The sequence below is a fragment of the Erpetoichthys calabaricus genome, chromosome 13 (assembly GCF_900747795.2).
Source record: "Erpetoichthys calabaricus chromosome 13, fErpCal1.3, whole genome shotgun sequence".
Lineage (NCBI taxonomy): Eukaryota > Metazoa > Chordata > Cladistia > Polypteriformes > Polypteridae > Erpetoichthys > Erpetoichthys calabaricus.
The window spans coordinates 14,718,244-14,742,760 of record NC_041406.2 but is presented as its reverse complement, the minus strand read 5'-3'; the positions used below and the strand labels follow the sequence as shown (position 1 = coordinate 14,742,760).

At 40.5% G+C, this 24,517-nt stretch overlaps 1 protein-coding gene and 1 long non-coding RNA gene across 4 annotated transcripts in view; one reads left to right on the top strand and one right to left on the bottom strand.

Moving 5' to 3' along the window:
• Positions 1-24,517, bottom strand: part of LOC127530050 (uncharacterized) — a 451,280-nt gene that overhangs the window by 319,842 nt on the left and 106,921 nt on the right. The window lies entirely within an intron of this gene.
• The window catches only part of LOC114663997 (A disintegrin and metalloproteinase with thrombospondin motifs 16), a 301,817-nt gene that overhangs the window by 191,453 nt on the left and 85,847 nt on the right, over positions 1-24,517 (top strand). For all 3 annotated transcript variants that reach the window (XM_051935635.1, XM_051935634.1, XM_051935636.1), the window contains 3 exons: positions 178-301; positions 2,861-3,105; positions 14,232-14,370. In XM_051935635.1, the coding sequence (XP_051791595.1) occupies positions 178-301; positions 2,861-3,105; positions 14,232-14,370 (508 nt within the window). The remainder of the gene's footprint in view (positions 1-177; positions 302-2,860; positions 3,106-14,231; positions 14,371-24,517) is intronic.

Sequence of the window (24,517 nt, the reverse complement as noted above, 5' to 3'; positions counted from 1 at the left end):
AAAAAAAAAAAAAAATAAAACAATAACTTTTCAAGAAATAAATACTGTGGGAAAACATACTTTAGGGGTCTCCAGGGGGAAGTTGCATTATTCCTGTTGCACTTTTGGTATTTTTATTTTCCTCATTATTATTTCTATTTATTTGTTTTATGATGATCTTTTTTATTTTTTTTGTAGCAGGTTGGCTGTGATCGCATTTTGGGTTCCAGTGCTGTGCCAGATATTTGTGGAGTCTGCAAAGGCAACAATTCAACATGCAAAATCTACAAAGGCCATTACAGCAAGCAGCACTACAACAACCGTAAGTGACCCTCGGCCGTTTTTTCCCAGACTTCCCTGCTCCATTTCAGTCATAATTTATTTTGTGATTACATTTTTGAATCTCACTCCTGATCTAAAGTATCAAATAATTAAGTTTTTTTTTTCATTCTCTTTTAAAATTTGTATGAACTTATTTTAGGGTTAACATGCAGATTTAGTGAGTATTGGCCTTGTGTTTCTGTCACACCCGGCATATCAAGTGTGATCTCAAAACTGGAGTGTATTTTGTTAATTTGCTCTTCAATTGTTCGACCAGTTTTGTCGACCTTGGCCTGATCCAGCCACTCGGGTCCCCAACAATGAGGGTCCTGTGAGCTGAATCACCCTCAGGGAATTGCGCCACATGGCCGTAGTGCCATAACTGACGCTCCCTCACAATGCAGGTAATGTGCCTCATTCAGGACTCTGTGAGCAACACAAAGTCAAACCAGCGGTGCCCAAGGATTCTCCAAAGAGTTCATGAACCGAGGATGGACTAGGACAAGTGAGGAGACAACAACAAGTTTTAGTGTAAACAGTGTGTTGTGTATCTATTAAAAGTAAAAAGTGTCACTGTACAGTTATTAAAAAAGAAAGAAATGAAAAGCTCTTAAATAGTGCCAGTGATGTAAAACAATTCGAAAGTCAATAAATAGTTAAAACACCAAATTAAAGTCAGAATCAACCTTCTTTCAGTTTTGTGCTCCAGGTTTCCACTTCTCGTCTCTCCGGCTCTTTGTTGAAGTCACTCAATAGGCACAAGACACCAATGACCCCATTCTTCACGGCTCCCTCTCGGCCATCTTAGCTGGTTACCCCGATCTGAGAGTCCCTGGAGCCCAGCTTTTTCTCTCTGCCACCTCCGTCGGTCACTGCAATGATATTCCTCCAAGAACCCTCAATCAACTCGTTGTCCACTCGCTCAGCAGGACTGAATTCTCATCTCCTAGACCAGCACTCCATAGTCGACCCCTGAAGAGTAGTCTAACTGGTCTATTCCGTCTGTCACAATGGAAACACTCCACCGATGCTCGTCCCCATCTTTCAATTTGAACTCTCATTTTTAACCCCTCAGACTTTTATGCCATGAATGTAGGCCCTTGTGCTAAACGATTCATGGAGCCGACGATGAGGGATGGCCACTCTGATTGCTCCATGCACATGATTCACTAATTTTCCCTATTAGGGGGGTTGCCAACCAGGATCCTGAGCTGTTTCGTCATGTGGTGGGTGCAGCGACACCGTGTACCAGTGCATGCTCCCCAACCTGACGTGATCTGACCTGTGCTTTTATTGTATTATAGTAAGTAGCTTCTGACACAAATAATTCAAAAAGAAACATTGGATTCACATTTTCACTTGTAGGAGTTGCTAATGGAGTTCTGATATAGTTAAAGTTGGTCACTGATGAACAAAAGAGAAAAATGTATGATTGATAGTAACATTCAAACAATCTGGACGGGAGCAGGCCTTTCACTCCAACAAAGTTGGCCAGTCTCATCCTGTACAGTATGAATTGTCAGACTGTCTACACACTGGTCCACATGTACCTTTCTAAATGATGACCAGTCAATTCAGTTTGCCACTGGTGGATTCCAGTCAAGTTCTGGATGAGAATTAAAGTCATCATGATACACATAAGCATGGAGTGCCAAAGCAAAAGGTATGGATACTTCTAGGAATGAGAGATCTCAGTTTTTGATTTTTAATCAATTTGTGAACCTTTCTGGAAACGTGTTTTTACTTTGTCATTAAGGGTTAATGAGTGTAGACGGATGGTCAAAAATGGCAAATTCATCCACGTAAAATATAATCAACAACACATTAAACGTATGTAGAAAGGGAAAGGGTCTGAAGACTTCTGGACCTGCGATACATAACAGGTCTTAGATAGATAGATAGATAGATAGATAGATAGATAGATAGATAGATAGATAGATAGATAGATAGATAGATAGATAGATAGATAGATAGATAGATAGATAGATAGATAGATAGATAGATAGATAGATAGATAGATAGATAGATAGATAGATAGAAAAGGCACTATATAAAAAAGATAGACATAAAAGCACTAGATAGATAGATAGATAGATAGATAGATAGATAGATAGATAGATAGATAGATAGATAGATAGATAGATAGATAGATAGATAGATAGATAGATAGATAGATAGATAGATAGATAGATAGATAGATAGATAGATAGATAGATAGATAGATAGATAGATAGATAGATAGATAGATAGATAGATAGATAGATGCTTTATTAATCCCAAGGGGAAATTCATCATGAAATTCTTCATGCTGTCTTTCCATTATTCCGCTCTATCTCGTTATTCCAGCTTTGACTGGTCCTCTTTCTGAGGTCGTAATCGATAACAACCTTTTATGTTTAGCTGGTTAGAACATTTGATGAATGTTTCTGTTTTTTTTTTCCTGAAATTTCAAAATATTTGAGTAGATGCATTCTTTTTCTCCAGAGATGTTAAAAACTTGAAAGTTAAATGATCTTCCATGCCTCTGACATACTTGTGTCGGGTACTTTTGTATTGACAGAATACTACCACGTTCTAACTATTCCAGCAGGAGCTCGCAGCATTCGTGTATTTGAGACGAACAGCTCCAGTTCCTATTTATCTGTGAGAAATCTGCAGCAGAAGTATTACCTTAATGGACAATGGACAATCGATTGGCCTGGCCGACACAAATTCGGCGGAACAATCTTTGAGTATAAGCGGCCATACCATCGCCCAGAGACCCTTTCGGCATCAGGACCAATTAATGAGACCCTGGTTATTGAGGTATGTCCATACAGACATTATTAGAGATATACTCAGATTTGAACTGGTGGATAATGCAATTTGTCATGATGTTCCTATGATTGTAATAATTAGGTTTTGAAGATAACCACACAAAGCCAGTTTAGTTAAGCCATCTTTAAGGCTGTAACGCCATGTCATTATGTATGCAGTATGTTTGATGGTCCAAGAGATACTGAAGACCAGTTGTTCTAATCTGAGTTGCAGTGGTGGAATCAAATGTTAATGGAGGCTGAGAAGATGTAAGGTTTTTTTTTTCATCTTTGACTTCAGATGATATAAGGTCTCAAAAATGAAAATTCAGAACAATTGGGTCAAGCAGTTGATAACTGAAAAAGTAGTTTGTAGCAGTTGGAAACTCACAGACTTTCATATATCGAGATGGGTGGGTGTGGCCAACGTGGATCAAGTAGCAAAACATGTGGAAGAGCAGAGGGTAGTCAGCAAAGAACTAAAAAATTATGTTGTACTGGTGATCCAAGGTGAACAGACATGTTATGATCTCAAATGTCTCTGACATGGTTGAGAAATACTGGGGCTGACCTCTTTAAAAATAAATTCCAAAAGTGAATTAATAACAAACAGAACATTCAAGATACATGGAGTGTAATATCAATGACTATATATGCAGGCTGAGAGGGGTTCTGAAACTTTTTCATATGACTGTATGTATATACTGTATATATATATATATATATATATATATATATATATATATATATATATACAGTACTGTGCAAAAGTTTTAGGTAGGTGTGAGAAAGTGCTGTAAACAAAGAATGCTTTCAGAAATATAAATAATGATTGTTTATTGTTATCAATTTACAAAAAGCAAAGTGAGCAAACAAAAGACAAATCTAAATCAAATCAATATTTGGTGTTCCTACCTTTTGCCTTCAAACCAGCATCAATTCTTACAGGTCCACTTGCACAAAGTCAGGGATTTTGTAGGATTCTAGTCAGGTGTCTGATCAACCAATTCTACCAAACAGGTGCTAATGATCATCAATGTCACACGTAGGTTGAAACACAGTCATTAACTGAAACAGAAACCGCTGTGTAGGAGGCTTCAAACTGGTGAGGAACAGCCAAACTCTGCTACCAAGGTGAGGTTGTGGAAGACAGTTTCATGTCATGGCAAGATTGAGCACAGCAACAAGACACAAGGTAGTTCTACTGCATCAGCAAGGTCTCTCCCAGACAAAGATTTCAAAGCAGACTGGGGTTTCAAGATGTGCTGTTCAAGCTCTTTTGAAGAAGCACAAAGAAACGGGCAACGTTGAGGATCGCAGACGCAGTGGTCGGCCAAGGAAACTTAGTGCAGCAGATGAAAGACACATCAAGCTTATTACCCTTCAAAATCGGAAGATGTCCAGCAGTGCCAACAGCTCAGAACTGGCAGAAACCAGTGGGACCCAGGTACACCCATCTACTGTTCGGAGAAGTCTGGCCAGAAGTGGTCTCCATGGAAGAGTTGCAGCCAAAAAGCCATACCTCTGACGTGGAAACAAGGCCAAGCGACTGAAGTATGCACGAAAACATAGGAACTGGGGTGCAGAAAAATGGCAGCAGGTGCTCTGGACTGATGAGTCAAAATTTGAAATATTTGGCTGTAGCAGAAGGTAGTTTGTTCGTCGAAGGGCTGGAGAGCGGTACAATAATGAGTGTCTGCAGGCAACAGTGAAGCATGGTGGAGGTTCCTTGAACGTTTGGGGCTGCATTTCTGCAAATGGAGTTGGAGATTTGGTCAGGATTAATGGTGTTCTCAATGCTGAGAAATACAGGCAGATACTTATCCATCATGCAATACCATCAGGGAGGCGTATGATTGGCCCCAAATTTATTCTGCAGCAGGACAACGACCCCAAACATACAGCCAAAGTCATTAAGAACTATCTTCAGTGTCAAGAAGAACAAGAAGTCCTGGAAGTGATGGTATGGCCCCCACAGAGCCCTGATCTCAACATCATCGAGTGTGTCTGGGATTACATGAAGAGACAGAAGGATGTGAGGAAGCCTACATCCACAGAAGATCTGGGGTTAGTTCTCCAAGATGTTTGGAACAACCTACCAGCCGAGTTCCTTCAGAAACTGTGTGCAAGTGTACCTAGAAGAATTGATGCTGTTTTGAAGGCAAAGGGTGGTCACGCCAAGTATTGATTTGATTTAGATTTCTCTTTTGTTCATTCACTACATTTTGTTGATTGATGAAAATAAATGATTAACACTTCCATTGTTGAAAGCATTCTTTGTTTACAACATTTTTTCACACCTGCCTAAAACTTTTGCACAGTACTGTATATATATATATATACAGTATATACATACAGTCATATGAAAAAGTTTCAGAACCCCTCTCAGCCTGCACAATACTTGACTCTACTTTCAACCAGAAAGATAACAGTGGTATGTCTTTCATTTCCTAGGAACATCTGAGTAGTGGGGTGTTTTCAGAACAAAGATTTTTATAGATTTTTAGTGAAGCAGTATTTAGTTGTATGAAATTAGATCAAATGTGAAAAACTGGCTGTGCAAAAATGTGGGTCCCCTTGTCATTGTGCTGATTTGAATGCATGTCACTGCTCAACCCCACAGGCACAACACAGTTCAAATAAGCATACAAAAACACACTTCCTTTTGGCACCACCACTCCTCCCGTCTAGCTTCGTCCTCCACTTCCCGACTCTGGCTCCTTTTATAGCCCACCCAGAAGTGTTCCAGGTGCTTGATCACCTGTTTCCGATTGCACTTCTGGGCGGGGCTGCAGAGTTGTCCACACCGGCTCAGGGACCCATGCACCACCCCCTGGTAGCCACCCCAGATCCCGACAGGGCTGTGGAGAACTCCATCTCCCATGGAGCCCTGTGGGGAAACTGAGGCACCAACGTCAGCCAGGGAGGCTGCCACCAAGCGTCCTGGGGGAGGTACTTAGAAGCCCATGGTTGTTCCCCCGGAACATATGTAGAAGGGGCGTCACGGCCGGGCCCTCTACAATATATATATATATATATATATATATATATATATATATATATATATATATATATATATATATATATATATATATCACAGAAAGAAAGTAGTTTGTGTACACACTGCATATTTACATTTATCCAAGCAAATAAATAATTGTTCATTCATCCATTTTATTGACCCTTACATACTGTTCGCATCAAATTTGACATTTTTTGACATTCATCCACAGTAAACATACCCTAAATGTCATGTCTTTTAGCCGGAAATTTGATTCCCTTTCCTAAACTGAATCAAAATACACAGAAGAGAAAATATTATAAAATTTTATACTATTGTACAGGTGCTACTGGAGCAAAAATCTGAGTAATCTTAACAGACTGAGTCCACAAATGAACTGAATATAACAGACAATATGGTGGATTTATAAAGGGTAGCCAAGGAGGGGCATACTTTAAGGGACTGAACCAGAAGTGACGTCAGGACTGGAGCCGGAAGTGACGTCAGGCGGGATTTCCTCCTGAAAGACTGCAGAGGAAGCAGGAAAGTTGTTATTGTGCATTGTCATCCCCTGATCCGACATATAAGTACATTTAGTCAAGCCCATCGACTGTCTCCCATGCACATGTGAGGAATGTGAGGGAATTCTTGGCCTGATCTGGACCATACTGTGAAGGAATGAAATATGAACAGTATGTAAGGGTTAACAAATTCATCCAGTTCAAGGCTATGTCATTTTAAAAGTTAGCCTTAAGAAACGGAAAGGCCCAAGTAAAGGTTGATTTTCAAAGATTTGTGAACTTTATCACAGGAGAATAAAATATGTGTAAATGTTTTCTTTTTTGGATACTTTCCCTCTAAATCAGTGGTCTCAAACTCCGGTCCTGGAGGGCCCCAGTGGCTGCAGGTTTTCATTCTAAGCATTTCTTAATTGGTGACCAATTTTTGCTGCTAATTAACTCCTTTTACATCCATCCATCCATTATCCAACCCGCAATATCCTAACTACAGGGTCACGGGGGTCTGCTGGAGCCAATCCCAGCCAACACAGAGCACAAGGCAGGAAACATACCCCGGGCAGGGCGCCAGCCCACCACAGGGTACACACACCCACACACCAAGCACACACTAGGGACAATTTAGGATCGCCAATGCACCTAACCTGCATGTCTTTGGACTGTGGGAGGAAACTGGAGCACCCAGAGGGAAACCCACGCAGACACGGGGAGAACATGCAAACTCCACCCAGGTCTCCTTACTGCAAGGCAGCAGCTCTACCACTGTGCCACCATGCCGCCTTAACTCTTTTCCTTTTCCTTTCATTTTAATTGACTTGTTTTTCAAGATTTGTTCCTCTGATTTGCTTCATTTCTTTCCTTAAGTGGCACCCAAACAGGAATGAAATGTGAGGTGAGGGGGCCAACAGAAGACCAACGATTTCAGGGCCTCAAACTCCAACCAATTTCACTCCAACCAGTTGCTTAATTAGACGCCAAGTCCATCCATCCATCCATCCATTTTCCAACCCGCTGAATCTGAACACAGGGTCACGGGGGTCCGCTGGAGCCAATCCCAGCCAACACAGGGCTAGACGTCAAGTCTTGTTGTTAATTAAACCCGTTTTTTAATTCCATGGCTTGTTGCTGCATTGTACAATAGCAGACATTTCCAAAATTATTGATTTTCTCTTTTCTAAGAGCTCTGTTAAAATGTTTTGTGGACCTGAGCAGATCAGCATTCCTGAGACCTTTATCTTTCTTCATTTTCAGATATTGTATGATGGACACCAGTTGTTTTGGCTCATTTTGTATCTCATTATTGTTTGGCTGCTAATTAAGGAAAAAGAAACAATTAAGGGGTCTGAGTCTTCAAGAGCAAGTCAAATAAAATTAGTTCAAAAGAAGTTAATTAGCAGCAAAAGCAGGTCACTCATTAAGAAAAGGGTTAGAATGAAAACCTTCAGCCACTGCGGCCCTCCAGGACCGGAGTTTGAGATCCCTGCTCTAAATCTTAATTCACTGGAATTAATTCATTACATATCAATTAATTCTTAATTCATTATACGTTGTATCAGTGTAGCAGTGTAATAATGTTAAAAAAAGAATGCTTGGCCAATGCACGGCATATACCTGTGCCCAGCCACATTCACACATACACCAGTCAGCCTGTCTGTTCTGGGATATGGGAGTTAAATGGAGATCCTGGAGAAAACCTTCCTGGGCCTAAGTGAACCTGGCCTAAAACAGACCGAGCCTGGCGTCTCAGTCCTGCTCCTTAGAGTTTGAAGGCAGCAGCATTAAGCGCTGCTCTGCCAGATGAATTTGTTATAAACCCAGCTGGACAGACTGTGAACTTCGAAGTTTGCTACATATGCCATTGAAATTCTTTTGTGTCTACAGTAGCTAATTAGGAATAAGTACAGCGTGCTTGAATTTATTTTCAGCTTTTCCAACATGCATAGAAAATGCTCATCATAATAATTGAAATAGTTTTAAGTAAAACCATGTGTCAGAATGTTTGTTTTCCATGAGTGTAGTACGTGTTAAGCATAGAATGCTGTATTAGTTTGCCAAAGATGGAAAATGATAAATTAAGCTGTCGCTGTCATGGTATGCCATTAGCAACATTTGTATCTAATTTTATGGCTTTACCAGATCCACTGGGTATTTATTTTGTTTTTTTCATCCTTTATGCATACTTGTAAAGCTGTGGCCTAGTGGCCATGGCATGGGAATGTGAACCGCACATTGGATGATTCAATTGCCACCACCGAGTGTCAGCGCGGCCTCAGGTCAGGCAGTTGACCTGCCGACCCCTGGAGCTGTGAAGAGAATCATACTGTGATGTAAAAGAGCTTTACAAATTACCATTTAACTAAAAAAAGTGCCTTCCAAGTACAAGAGTAGTCAAGAAGTGACGCGGGTTCACAATGCGTGAAGTAAGAGAAAGGAGAAGTACCTGTGGACTGGAAAGGTGCAAATGTGACTCTAGTCTACAAGAGACAAAATGGCCTTGGTAATTACAGACCATTAAGTCTTAGTTCGCACAACGAGCCTCCTGGATTGGGATCCGAATGCAGCGGGCGACACCTCAGCACCACACTTGGAACATTGTAAGGTTTTTTTTACAGTGACGGGAGTGACAATCCTGCCACCAACCCCCAAATGTACGCTGCAAATTGGAGGACCTGCTTGCTGGGCTGGATGCAGAATGACGTCTTACCCAGGACGGAGCAATTGCAGGTTAAGTGTCTTGCTCAAGGGTCCAATGGAGTAAAATGGTGGAAATTTGAGTAAAAAAAATAAATTAGAAAAGTACCTACATGGAGCACAGCACTAAAGAACATCCAGCATGGGTTTATGAGAAGAAGATTCCACCAAACCAATCTATTAGATTTGTTTGAACAGGCAACTGCAATGGTTGACAAAAGCATACGACAGAATCAGAGCTGCCTCCTTACCTATATGAAGAACAGGCACTGTGCATTGGGGTTCGTGATCAGGGGACCAATGGTGGAGGGTTCACAGAGGGACCAGCTTTTGTAGTAGCTGCCCATAAGATTTTGGATAGTCTGCCTTTTTATAATAGGTCAGCACCAACTGTGGTCACATTTAAATCTTTTCAACATGGCGTTTTAAACTTGAATGTAAGTATGCTTTAGGTATATTTATTTACTGTATATATATATATATATATATATATATATATATATATATATATATATATATATATATATATATATATATATATATATATACAGTTCATCCAGAAAGTATTCACAGCGCATCACTTTTTCCACATTTTGTTATGTCACAGCCTTATTCCAAAATGGATTCAATTCATGTTTTTCCTCAGAACTCTACACACAACATCCCATAATGACAACGTGAAAAAAGTTAACTTGAGTTTTTTGCAAATTTATTAAATATAAAAAAACTGAGAAATCCAATGTACATAAGTATTCACAGCCTTTGCTCAATACTTTGCCGATGCACCTTTGGCAGCAATTACAGCCTCAAGTCTTGTTGAATATGATGCCACAAGCTTGGCACACCTATCCTTGGCCAGTTTCACCCATTCCTCTTTGCAGCACCTCTCAAGCTCCATCAGGTTGGATGGGAAGCGTCAGTGCACAGCCATTTTAAGATCTCTCCAGAGATGTTCAATCGGATTCAAGTCTGGGCTCTGGCTGGGCCACTCAAGGACATTCACAGAGTTGTCCTGAAGACACTCCTTTGATATCTTGGCTGTGTGCTTAGGGTCGTTGTCCTGCTAAAAGATGAACCGTCACCCCAGTCTGAGGTCAAGAGCGCTCTGGAGCAGGTTTTCATCCAGGATGTCTGTGTACATTGCTGCAGTCATCTTTCCGTTTATCCTGACTAGTCTCCCAGTCCCTGCCACTGAAAAACATCCCCACAGCATGATGCTGCCACCACCATGCTTCACTGTAGGGATGGTGCCAGGTTTCCCCCAAACGTGACGCCTGGCATTCACACAAAAGAGTTCAATCTTTGTCTCATCAGACCAGAGAATTTTCTTTCTTATGGTCTGAGAGTCCTTCAGGTGCCTTTTGGCAAACTCCAGGTGGGCTGCCATGTGCCTTTTACTAAGGAGTGGCTTCCGTCTGGCCACTCTACCATACAGGCCTGATTGGTGGATTGCTGCAGAGAAGTTGTCCTTCTGGAAGGTTCTCCTCCCTCCACAGAGGACCTCTGGAGCTCTGACAGAGTGAGCATCGGGTTCTTGGTCACCTCCCTGACTAAGGCCCTTCTCCCCTGATCGCTCAGTTTAGATGGCCGGCCAGCTCTAGGAAGAGTCCTGGTGGTTTTGAACTTCTTCCACTTACGGATGATGGAGGCCACTGTGCTCATTGGGACCTTCAAAGCAGCAGAAATTTTTCTGTAACCTTCCCCAGATTTGTGCCTCGAGACAATCCTGTCTCGGAGGTCTACAGACAATTCCTTTGACTTCATGCTTGGTTTGTGCTCTGACATGAACTGTCAACTGTGGGACCTTATATAGACAGGTGTGTGCCTTTCCAAATCATGTCCAGTCAACTGAATTTACCACAGGTGGACTCCAAGTAAGCTGCAGAAACATCTCAAGGATGATCAGGGGATACAGGATGCACCTGAGCTCAATTTCGAGCTTCACGGCAAAGGCTGTGAATACTTATGTACATGTGCTTTCTCAATTTTTTTATTTTTAATAAATTTGCAAAAACCTCAAGTAAACTTTTTTCATGTTGTCATTATGAGGTGTTGTGTGTAGAATTCTGAGGAAAAAATGAATTTAATCCATTTTGGAATAAGGCTGTAACATAACAAAATGTGGAAAAAGTGATGCGCTGTGAATACTTTCCAGATCCACTGTATGTATATATACTGTATATATATATATATATATATATATATATATATATATATATATATATATATATATATATATATATGTGTGTATATATATATTGTGGCAGGTGGCCGGGTGTGGTCCGCAGCCGCCCGCCTATTTAAGAAGCCGCCTCCCTGCAATCAAGGCTGGAGTCGGGTGAGGTGGTGGACAAGGTCAGAGGAGGCGGCAAGGAGAGGCCCTGCGCGTGTTGTGTTTGGAAGAGAAAAGAGACGGCTAGTGAGAGCGAGGACTTTGGGTGATGGTTGGGGGTTTGTGTGGTGCACTAGTGACTTTGTAAATAGTATGGAGTTTGTAAATAAACGTGTGGTGATGGATTTAAATGTGTCTGCCTGCCTTTGTCCGGGAGCTCCCTTTCACAATATATATATATATAATATATATATATATATATATATATATATATATATACTGTATATATATATATATATATATATATATATATATATATATATATATATATATATATATATATATATATATATATACTGTATATATATATATATATATATATATATATATTTTGTGATGACTGGGCGTGTACAACTGCCCCAACCCCAACACAGACACGCAAGACACTAATTCTAGACCACACAGCAGAAGATTTATTTATGCAGTTGCATTCCGCAGCACACAAGACAAGCTCAGTCTTTTCGCCTTCAGTCTTCCACACAGGCTTTGTCCTCTTCCTCCCAAATCTGTCCGTTGGATGCTGGCGACTGACCCCTTTTTATAGGGCACCCGGAAGGATTCCAGGTACCCAATGAGCTTCTTTTGGAAAAAAAACAGCAGAGAAAATAGGGGTTAGTACGGATTGTGTAGCCACGATGAAATGATAATTCAGTGCATATACAGAATATTAGGGTTATACTAAAATGAAGCCATGAGAAAGCCATGTTACAGTAATGAGTTTTTATCAGTTTTTTAAAGTGCTCCACCATATTAGCCTGCGAATTTCTCTCGGTCAGCTATTCCAGATTTTAGGTGCATAACAGCAGAAGGCCGCCTCACCACTTCTTTTAAGTTTAGCTCTTGGAATTATAAGCAGACACTCATTTGAAGATCTAAGGTTACGACTTGGAGTGTAAGGTGACAGGCATTCTGAAATATAGAATGGAGTGAGAAGATTGAAGGCTTTGTAAACCATAAGCAGTATTTTAAAGTCAATTCTTTATGACACAGGTAACCAGTGTAGTGACACTAAGACAGGGGTGATGTGCTCAGATTTTCTTTTCCTAGTTAAGTTTCTAGCTGCTCCATTCTGCACTCGTTGCAATCGATTGATGTCTTTTTTGGATGGTCCTAAGAGGAGTGAGTTGCAGTAATCTAGTCAACTGAAAACGAAAGCATGAACTCATTTTTCAGCATCTTGCAAAGTCATAAGGGATCTAACTTTTGCTATATTTCTTAAGTGGAAAAATGCTGTCCTAGTAATCTGATTAATATGTGATTTAAAATTCAGGTCAGAGCCAATAATTACCACTAAATTCTTTACTTCTGTCTTGACTTTTAAGCTTACCCTCATTATATCCATTATTGCCAAGCACTAAGATTTCTATTTACTCCTTATTTAGTTTGACAAGATAGATAGATAGATAGATAGATAGATAGATAGATAGATAGATAGATAGATAGATAGATAGATAGATAGATAGATAGATAGATAGATAGATAGATAGATAGATAGATAGATAGATAGATAGATAAGGCACTATATAATATACTTAATAGACAAACTGACTTTATTTGTCCCCAGAGGGACATTTGGCTTTTTGCTGAAGCTCTTTAAAGAAATAAATAAAGACATACATAGGTAGAAAGGTCAGGTTATTAAAAAAAATGAAAATTTGATTTCACAATAATTTATTCAAAAAAAAAATGAACAGATATGCCATTTTTATTTGAGGAAAACGTAAGTCCTGAGAGTAAGTCCCATGCTGCTAGCGTTGAGAACTAATGAGCGTTCAGCCAGTAGTACAATGTGTAGAATGTGACGGTGAGAAGTAAGGGTCACTCATATTTTGAATCTCACAAATAGAAGAGAAGTTCGTCTGTCTGATGTCTCATGTTTTATGTACTAAAACAGAATAATACAGAGAAAACAGAGACTTGTCTGTGTCTGAGCACACCACAGCTATTAACCCTTCGTACAGCATGGGCTCCGTCATGCAGCATGAGGGGCTATGGACCTCATAAACTGAAGAGAAGCTCGTCTGTCTGACGTCTCAGGTTCTTCAAACCATAACAGAATGGAAAAATTAACCAATGGGCTGCTGGTCTCTCTGCAGCTGTTAGTCCTTTGTACAGCGTCAGCTCTGTCAGGCAGCACACTACTGAGCGTTACAGCGCTGGGAGACTGGCGTTTGGACAGTAAATGTGATGTGAGTTGTGAATTTCAGTTGTAACCTTTGACCTGGTGCACTGATGAGACCAGCGATCTGACACACCCCATGATATAACGTCACATTGGCGTTACCCTGTGTACTCCCAGGGGTATCGATGAGCTGCCATGTCTGACAGTGACAATTAGATGACAGTTACGTAACTCGTGTTTACTCGACTGATAACTGAACCTCTTGACCGGACCTTCATGCTGTACAGATTGAGTTTGCAGCCACATAATTTGCTGTTTGTAGAAGAAGGCTATGTGAGTTTCATGGTCAGATATACATATTGGCCATTGAGTGTACATTAATGTATTTATTACCATTTTTTTCCCAATGCAGATTCTCCTGCAAGGCAGAAACCCTGGCATAGGGTGGGAGTATACACTTCCAAAGTCGGAGCCTGACAGGAAGTCAATACCAAAGCACAACTTCACCTGGGCCATCGTCCGCTCTCAGTGCTCAGTGTCCTGTGGTGGAGGTAAAGTTTTTACATGAATATATTCTCCATTTTTGACAGTAAATTACAGTTTCTTTGTTAAACAAATGTCATACCGGGTCATTTTCTAACCCACTTAATCCAGAATCGGGTCATGAGGGTGCTGGAGCCCATCCCATCTGGCACAGGTGGCAAGGCAGGGTGTCTAACTAACTACACAAAAAAAAGAACATCAGCACTCCATACCCCTTTGCTGTCATGCTTGTTCATTTTCTTTCTTTATTAATAAACTTAAGCTTCCCATTTTGAATATAAAGTTTACAACCTACAGAACCAAACTTAAAGCTGCCTTTCTTTCCTACTGATGACACGGTGGCCCAGTGGTTAGCACTGCTGCCTCGCTAATCCAGCTTCATGGGCTTGAATCCCACTTCTGACCCCCTGTGCCTGTTCTCCCCTCATCTCTGTGCGGCGTTCTGCACAATACAGTATACCCTTCTCTTGTCTTTCTTCCACACCCCAAACACATCAGTGCCATGACCTGCTATGAGAGCAGACAGTTCGTTCATTTCATTTCAGAGCAATCAAATGTTGCCCTTTGCAACTGATGGCAGACTACTTCTGGATCCCTTCTGCCTTGTTTTTATTCTTGTTGTGAATCAGTTTACTGTTTAAGTGATTACCAAGTGAGGAGACAATTGAGAAAGCAACACACTGGAAATGCTGTGCGGGACCAGATGGCGTCAGTCCTCGAGTTCTTAAGGCCTGTGCTGACCAAGTTTATGGTGTCCTCTGTCACCTGCTCAGTCGGTCCCTAGTCCTCCAGGAATTGGTAAACATCCTGCATTGTTCCTGTCCCAAAGAAGGCAGGTGCTTCTTCATCTAATACAGACCAGCAATACTTATGTTTAATATCTTAACATCATGGAGACCTTGGATTGGCTGGTCCTGGACTATTTGGGTCTTCTTGTGGTAGAACACCTGGACCCACTGCAGTTTGCCTATCGGACAAAGACTGGAGTGGAGGATTCAATCATCAATCTTCTCCACAACACTGGACAAAGCTGGTAGCTCTTTGAGGATTACGTTTTTTGGGATTTCTCCAGCACCATCAATACCAGAGGTCCTCAATCACGGTCCTGGAGGGCCGCAGTGGCTATGGGTTTTCATTCCAGCCAGTGTCCTAATTAGAACTCAGTCCTTGCTGATAATGAAAGTTGGTGTTTAACTCTATGCCTTGTCAGTGCTTTCATTCATCAAATACAAATTTTAGTTACTTTGTAGATCAGAGGTCCTCAATTACAGTCCTGGAGGTCTGCTATGGCAGCAGGTTTTCACTTTAACCAATTTCTTAATTAGAACCCTTTTATTATTTTTGGGCTTAATTTGAGTTCTCTTGCCTTCATTACCTTTTTTAGATTTTAGCAGCTGCATTTAAGTTTTAGCTGTTGCCTGTTTTCTTAATCAGACATTAGTTTATAATGACATGCAGATAACCAATAAACCAGCAGCTCTCCACGTGCTTACCATGAAGTGTTTAGAAATGAATGAGAGGGGAACTGGAAAGACCATTAAGTTTAAATCTATTCTGGTCCACAAAACACGTGGATAATGTTCCCACAGAAGGAAACTCTGCAGTGAAATTGCCATTTCTCTTGGATGAATGCAAGCATTAACAAACCAAATAGTTCAATACCAAGTTTCATTATCAGCATGCACTGCTTTCTAATTAGGAAACTAGTTGGAATAAAAACCTTCAGCCACTGCGGCCCTCCAGGACCGTGATTGAGGACCCCTGATCAATACCATCCAGTCATTCTTGTTAAGGAGTAAACTCAGAGATATGCAGGTGGATGAGCCTGTGGTGTCCTGGTGTCATTCCAACGGATGGCACATCACAAATATTAACACTGCCATTATGAATCCCATTTCATAGGACATATAACGGAGACACATGCATTGCATTATGCATTACTACAAGTGTTTGTGATATGTCATCTATTGGAATGACAAATGCAATGCATATGTCTCCGTTATATGTCCTATGATATGGGATTCATAATGGCAGTGTTAATATTTGTGATGTGCCATCCGTTGGAATGGTAATTGCAATGCATTTTATTACTATAAATGTTTCTAATGCACCTTCTATGGGAATGACAGAGACCAGGCAGCAACCAGATGGACATACAGATATACAGACACACTGATGCTTATCCTTTTATTAAGGAGGACTAGCTGTGCTAACCTATCAGATGGGCTGAAATCTTAATAACCAACATAGACCTCAAGGTTAATGTTTGGAGTGCATCTTCTATTGGAAACTATTTTGTAATGTATATAGTATGTGGCAGACGGCCAGGGTCCTTGCCCGGTTGGGATGCCCTTCTGAGGAGTGGACCAGGGGATAGGACATATCAACAGCATTACGTGCAGTACGAGAGGGCAGCCCCACTGCTTTGCATTGGGGCCTTTCTAGGGCCTGTGGCCACCTATAGGGGGTGCCTGGACAGCTCCAGAGCCTTGGTCTGCAGCACTTCTGCCACACCCGGAAGTGCTGCAGGAAGATTGTCAGGGAGCACTTTTGGGTGTAGTATAAAAGAGGCTGTCTCTCTCCATTCAGGGAGCCGGAGTCGGGAAGCAGAGGACAAAGCTTGTGAGAGGGGAGTGGAGGTGGCAGTAATAGAGAAGAAAGAAAGGAAAAGGACAGAGCATTGTGGGGTTTGTGCACTGCATGCATTGTGCTAAGAAGGAATAAAATAAACATGTCTGTTTTTGGACTTCTGTGTGTCCTGTGTCTATCCGTGTTGAGGCTGATGTTCCACACATAATAAAATGCATTATATTTGTCATTCCAACAGATGACACATCAAAAACATTTATAGTAAAAAATAAATTACTGCAATGTGCCATCTGTTGGAATGAAATTCAACGCATGTCTGTGATGTGCCATCCATTGATATGACAAATGCAAGGCATTTTATTATAACGAATGATAGAGACATAGCACCCGCAAGGGACACACAGATACACAGACATGCAGGCACTTGTCATTCCAACAGATGAAGTACCAAAAACATTTGTAGTAATAAAATGTATTACTACAAAATTTTGTGATGTGCCATAAATTAGAATAGAATAACAAATTCAATGCATATGTCTGTGTTATACACCACTTGGTATGTGACTCATAGAAGCAGTGCCAATGTTTATGATGCGGCATCTGTTGGAGTAAGAAATGCAATGAATTGTATTACTGTAAATGTTTGTGATGCACCATCTGTTGGAATGACAGTGACATAGACATAGCAACCAACCAGAGGGATACACAGATGCACTTGTCCTTTTATTAAGGTGGATATAAAACTCAATGTGGGTGTGTGTGTCTGTGTGTTTGTTCTTTATACAATTCCAGAACCTTGGTTCAGTTTTAACAAACCTTTAAACACACATCCAAATTTGTCAGAAAGAGACACTAGACTACTTTGGAACCCACATTATTGACCCAGCCTGGGGGTACTTAGGGTCTTTTTTTTTCCATTTTATTACAGTGAGTTTTAAGGACAGTGCATTTTCATGGACTTTTGAACCCTGAAATCAATTTAATTTATTTCAGGCCTTATAATCTGGGACAAGGCACTGGCCTGTGATTTGTCACGCATAATTATTGTCTGAGAAATAAATATTTCTGTATGAATTCTATCAGAATTTCTACACAGTGGCAATTGGCAAAGTGATTTCTGCTGCCAGCTACAAGTTGGATATCTCTGCCTTGAAACTACTTAGCTGGGCAACGCCATGTGCTGCTTTGTAGATCTTCTTAAATGAACAGGCGTGGAGTTTAGCAACGAAGCATTTGACTGCCTACTACACTGTAAGTGTGATTTGTGTAACAAATAAAGTTGGATTGGATTTGAGGAAACCCATACAGACACAGGGAGCACATGCAGCATCTGGGCATAGGATCTCAACTGTGCTGTCCTCACATACAGTGCCCTCCATCATGTTTGGGACAATGACACATTTGTCCTTGATTTAGCCCTATGCTCCACACTTTAAAATGACAAATCAAACAATTCAGACATTGTGATCAACGTGCACATTGCAGACTTTCATTTAAGGGGGTTTGCATTCATTTCGGTCTCACCATGTAGAAATGACAACACTTTTACTACAAGATCCCCCAATTTTATGGCACCATAATGTTTGAGACAGTTGGTGTCCCAGGTGTTTGTGATTCCTCAGGTGGGTTTCATGGCTTCATAAGACACCTCGGCCTGCTTCTACCCTTTATAGTCTGTAGTTGCCGTTGATCAACATGAGAACAAGAGCAGTGCCATTTAAAGTCAATCAAAGAAGCCATTTTCAGGCTGAAAAACAAGAATAAAACCACTGGAGCCATCAGAAAAACCTTAGGATGACCAAAATCAACTGTCTGGAATATCATGAAGAAGAAAGAGCACACTGGTGGGCTCAGTAATCACAAAGGGACTGGTAGGCCAAGGAAGACATACCACTGCTGATGACAGAAGAATCCTCACTACGGTCAACAAAAAGCCCCCAACGCCTGTGTGACAGATGTGGATGTGTCAGAGATGACTATCAGCAGAAGACTTCATGAATAGAAATACAGAGGCCACACTGCAAGATGCCAACCACAAAAACAGGATGGCCAGATTACAGTTTGTGTAAAAAGGACTTGAAAGAGCCTGCAGAATTCTGGGAAAAGGTCTTGTGGACTTACAAGACAAAGATGAACCTCATCAGAGTGATGGCAAGAGCAACGTGTGGAGACAACAAGGATCTGCTCGAGATCCAAAGCAGACCACTTCATCTATTAAACATGGCAGTGCTGGAGGTGTTATGGCTTGGGCATGTATGGCTGCCACAGTGACTGGCACACTTCTCTTCATTGATGATGGAACTGCTGACGGCACAATGAATTCTGAGGTATGTGGATCTGCTCAAGTTCCAATAATATGCCTAACCGAAACCCTATGCTTCATCCTACCACAAGTCAATGATCCACTTGTACTGCTGAGGCCACACAGGAGTTTATCAAAGGTAAAGAATGGAAACTTCTTGAATGGCCAAGCCAGTTACTCGATTTCAATCCAAGGGAGCAGGTCTTCCTTATGCTAAAGAGAACCCTTATGGGGACAAGCCCCCCAAAATAAGCAGGACCTGAAGATGGCTGCATTAGAGGCTTGACAGAGCATCACCAGAGAAGACCCACAGCACCCACTGAGGTCTATGAATGGCAGACGTCAAGCAGTCATTGCGTGCCATATGCGACAAAGTCCTAAATAGGACAACGGCTTTAACAGACCTGCCATCGCTGTGTCCCAAACATTATAGTGCCCTGAAATTGGGGGGACCGTGTAGAAAAAGTGTTGTGTGACCAAAATGTCTGCAAATCCCCTTCAATGAAAGTCTGCAATGTTCACTGAATTGTTTGATTTGTAAATTTAAACCCGGGGAGCACAATTGGAAATCAAAGAAAAACGTGTCATTGTCCCAAACATTATAGAGGACACTGTATAAATAAAAGGATTTAATAAAAAAATAATAGAACTTTGCACCAATTGAACCCTTTACACTGCATGCCCAAGAGGTACTTCTTGCTCTTTAATGAAATTCACTGTTCAGATAACCCCCCAGATCACCACCTCAGAGGGCTCCTTACCAAACACCAACGCACACCCATAATTACCGGCTGATCCCTTCTAAAAGTCGCAGGCCGTTTGTTCAAGAAGGTGGACGGTTACGCCGGCAGTAAATCGCTTAAACAGTTGTTTGAGCGTCATTGATCTCTAATAAATACTTATGGAAGTTTAACTGCAGGCAAGGGTGGAAAGTTCCCAAAGGCGCTTGTGCAAATTGATGGCTTTCTTTTGTTCTTCCCTTACTGAATGGCCAAATTATAGACTCTGTGGACCATGAGCTGCTAGCCTGAGGTCATAGTGGCTTGAAAGGACAAAGTGTAATTGTTTTACAGGATCTGGACTTTTGTTCCCATTGATTTGGTTCCAGGGGGTTGGTTTTTTTTGGGGGGGGGGTTAATGCATTTCTTTATATGTCTGCACCCTGGTAGGTCCCACCAGCTCTAAAGACAAAGAATGCTTGGATAGTAGCTGTGTTTTCATTCTTAAAAGCCTTCCACATAATCCCACTGGTCACTTGATCCCCTAAGTGAATGCTACCCATTACTTTTCAAGTGTAAGTCTAGTGTCGCTTTGCTTGGGTTGGTTGATTAGGAGTAGCCTGGTGGTGCAGTGGTTAGCACTGCTGCCTCGCAATTCATATATCCTGGGTCTGAATCTCAGTCCCCCATTGAAGGAACTGTGTGGACATTTTGTCATCTCTGGGCCTCTGTTAAGTTTCCTAAAGGTATTTAAATTTTCCTCCAACAACAAAGACCTAAAGCGGAAGGTGACATGGCTCTACCTAACTTTCAATTTTATTACTGGGCACCAAATATACAAGCGATAAAAACCTGGACATGGACACAATTAGATGAACAGACACAGGCCTGGTCCGCAATAGAAATAAAATCCTGCAGGACTTCTTCATATTCTTTGCTTTGTACCCCAATAAGTACAAGTTATCGCCAATATACTAACAACCCAGTTGTGCTTCACTCACTCAGAATATGGAACCAATGTAGGAAGTACTTCAAGATAAAGAAGGTTATATCTGTCACACCTCTGTATGAGAATCACCTTTTCCCACTGTGGGAAACAGCCCGACACAGACAGGCAGACATCGTTAAAGCACCACAACGCGTTTATTTACAGCTAATATTTACAATAAGTGAACACACACATCCCAGTGTCGCAGCACCAATCACCCCAAAGTCCAGGGGCCTCATGTATAAATGTTGCGTACGCACAGAAATGTTGCGTAAGGACGTTTCCATGTTCAGATCATGATGTGTAAAACCTACACTTGGCGTAAAGCCACGCACTTTTCCACAGTACCTCATACCCTGTTGTACGCAAGGTCTCCGTTAGGGTTTGCAGACTGGCGGCACCCAGCGTCAAAGCAGTGCTACTGTTCCTGTGTGGTTACCCTTTCTTAGATCCACATCTACGACGGCGGCTCAAGTGCTACTTGTAGAACTGTTTGTACGTGAACAACTTGGGATTAATAAAGTATCTATCTATCTATCTATCTATCTATCTATCTATCTATCTATCTATCTATCTATCTATCTATCTATCTATCTATCTATCTATCTATCTATCTATCTATCTATCTATCTATCTATCTACTTGCAAGTTACCGTGAGGTAATTGTACTTATGATAGTTATAATATTGCACAACCTGAGCCACTTTATAAAGCGTGTATTTACATATGATGACGATATCATTTTTAAGATGAAATGCAGCAAAATATGTTGATTATATTATACAGATTAAACTTTAACTACACAGTGCCACAGTGCTAACGAGCTTGAGCTTCGTTCACGGATTGTTCCTGCCTCGCGCTGTTTTCATGCTGTGGCTGGCGCAACACTGGAAGGATAGATGGATAGAATAATTAAACATCCATCCATCCATCCATTTTCCAACCTGTTGAATCCGAACACAGGGTCACGGGGGTCTGCTGGAGCCAATCCCAGCCAACACAGGGCACTAGGCAGGAACCAATTCCAGGCAGGGTGCCAACCCACTGCAGATAATTAAACATTATGAAGATATTTCGATGTTCCTTAAAAATTTTGAAGAATCGGCGTTCTAAGCTTACAGATGGCTTCATGTCTATTGCAGAGCTGATTGTGTGGCGATTGGGTATTTGGAGAAAGAAAAGTAAGGACAGGAATTGGAGGTTAGTACGTTTGAAAGAGACAGTACTGCTGTAATGAAGCATTTCATTGAAGGTCGCGCATGGCGCAGCAAGCATCTTGCTGTAAGACATGAACAATCACTGTGCCACCGTGTTCCCATGTTTAATAACATGCTTTAACTCATATCATCATGAAAATGATATCACGTATACTTCTCAGTATTTTAATTACTCAGAGAGCTGTAATATTACGAACGTAATGGATTCTGTGTCCTGTCGGAGAAAGAGAAAGCCCGTTTAAGAAGCAGGTAGTGATTCACACACATAGAGCACATAGAAGATCAAATACAGAACAAAGCATTTAATGTGCAACTTTAGTTACAATGGGATTTGAGAAACTAGTAAATTAAACGATGTTAAGATGAAGTTTATGATGTTCTACTTTAATGACAAAATAAACTACGTGATTAAAGTGGAAATTTAGAGATTAAAGTTGACATTTCGTGCTTTTTTCACACTGTGTGCCTATATTTTTTTTCACAGTACCCTAATAAGCTTTCATGTGACACTCAGACTTTGGGCTACGAGTCGCCTTTTCACCCCGACTTTGACACTTGACAACTTTTTTATTTCGGGCACTGTGCAACTTTGTGAACTTGAGCTTTCAAGTTTCTCCAACACGCTATGTCACTCGATCAACTTCCTTTTGTTGCTTATGTAACTGTTTAAACCAACAAATAGTATGTTTTTCTTTGCCTCCATTTGGTACTTGCTGAAATTCTTCTATTTTTCCTCGTACTTTTGCCATTGCCTTTTCACAGAACGCCTGTCAAACTGCTGTCACCATCCTGCTCCACTGACAGACTGAGGAGATCGTTCCTCCCCCACACTATGCGACTCTTCAATTCCACCCGGGGGGGTAAACGTTAACATTATACAAAGTTACTGTCTGTTATACCTGCATTGTTATCACTCTTTAATTTAATACTTTCTTTATCAGCATGCTACTGCTGGAGTGTGTGAATTTCCCCTTGGGATTAATAAAGTATCTATCTATCTATCTATCTATCTATCTATCTATCTATCTATCTATCTATCTATCTATCTATCTATCTATCTATCTATCTATCTATCTATCTATCTATCTATCTATCTATCTATCTATATATCTATCTATTTATTATCTATCTTTCTATCTATCTATCTATCTATCTATCTATCTATCTATCTATCTATCTATCTATCTATCTATCTATCTATCTATCTATCTATCTATCTATCTATCTATCTATCTATCATATAGTGCCTTCCCTATCTATCTATCTATCTATCTATCTATCTATCTATCTATCTATCTATCTATCTATCTATCTATCTATCTATCTATCTATCTATCTATCTATCTATCTATCATATAGTGCCTTCCCTATCTATCTATCTATCTATCTATCTATCTATCTATCTATCTATCTATCTATCTATCTATCTATCTATCTATCTATCTATCTATCTATCTATCTATCTATCTATCTATCTATCTATCTATCTATCTTGTCAAACTAAATAAGGAGTAAATAGAAATCTTAGTGGTTGGCAAAAATGGATATAATGAGGGTAAGCTTAAAAGTCAAGACAGAAGTAAAGAATTTAGGGGTAATTATTGGCTATCTATTAATCTATTTGAAACTGGAAAAAATTTAATTCTCACTTAGAGGATCTGTGCAGAACTTTTTCAAAACCTGGCAGGATCTGATCAATACCATTTTAGAATAAAGCACTGAGGAAGCAGATTCTCTCCACTTTTTTTTTCTTCTCCATTTATCTTTATTCACTTATTAATTCATCCATTTACTTATTTTTACTAGCTTTAAGTTTTACTCTGCTGGCTTAGCTCTCTTTCTCAGGGGTGGAGGTTGATTTGTTTTCAATCTTATGTTTGTAAAAATTGATTTATTTGTATGGAATGTTGTGTGATCTCAATAAAAAAAAAAAAAAATTTCCTCTGACATCTCAAACACATTTATGTTATGATAAACGGAAACTGGAAGTCACACGAGTGTACGAAAGTTAGAAGATGAGGGTATGCACGGTCTTACCTGAAGTGACAGACTTCGGTTTCTGCTGCATTTGGCCTAAACAGCGTGAATCCATGGATCCATTATTCAGTCCATGGTATGGCTTATAGTGCTTTGACTCTTCTGTTGGTGCACAATAGGCCAACTAAGTGTCATTTTTAGTGACACCGTGTACTTAGGCATTGCCTTTATATTGATTTCGATGAGACAAATTTGATAATGTCCCCAAGAAAAGTTGGGGCACCTCGTTTAATGCAAAAAACAAAATTATTTTTACGGACAAAATAAAAAGACACTTGAGGGTGCAACAACTGCTTTAAAGGG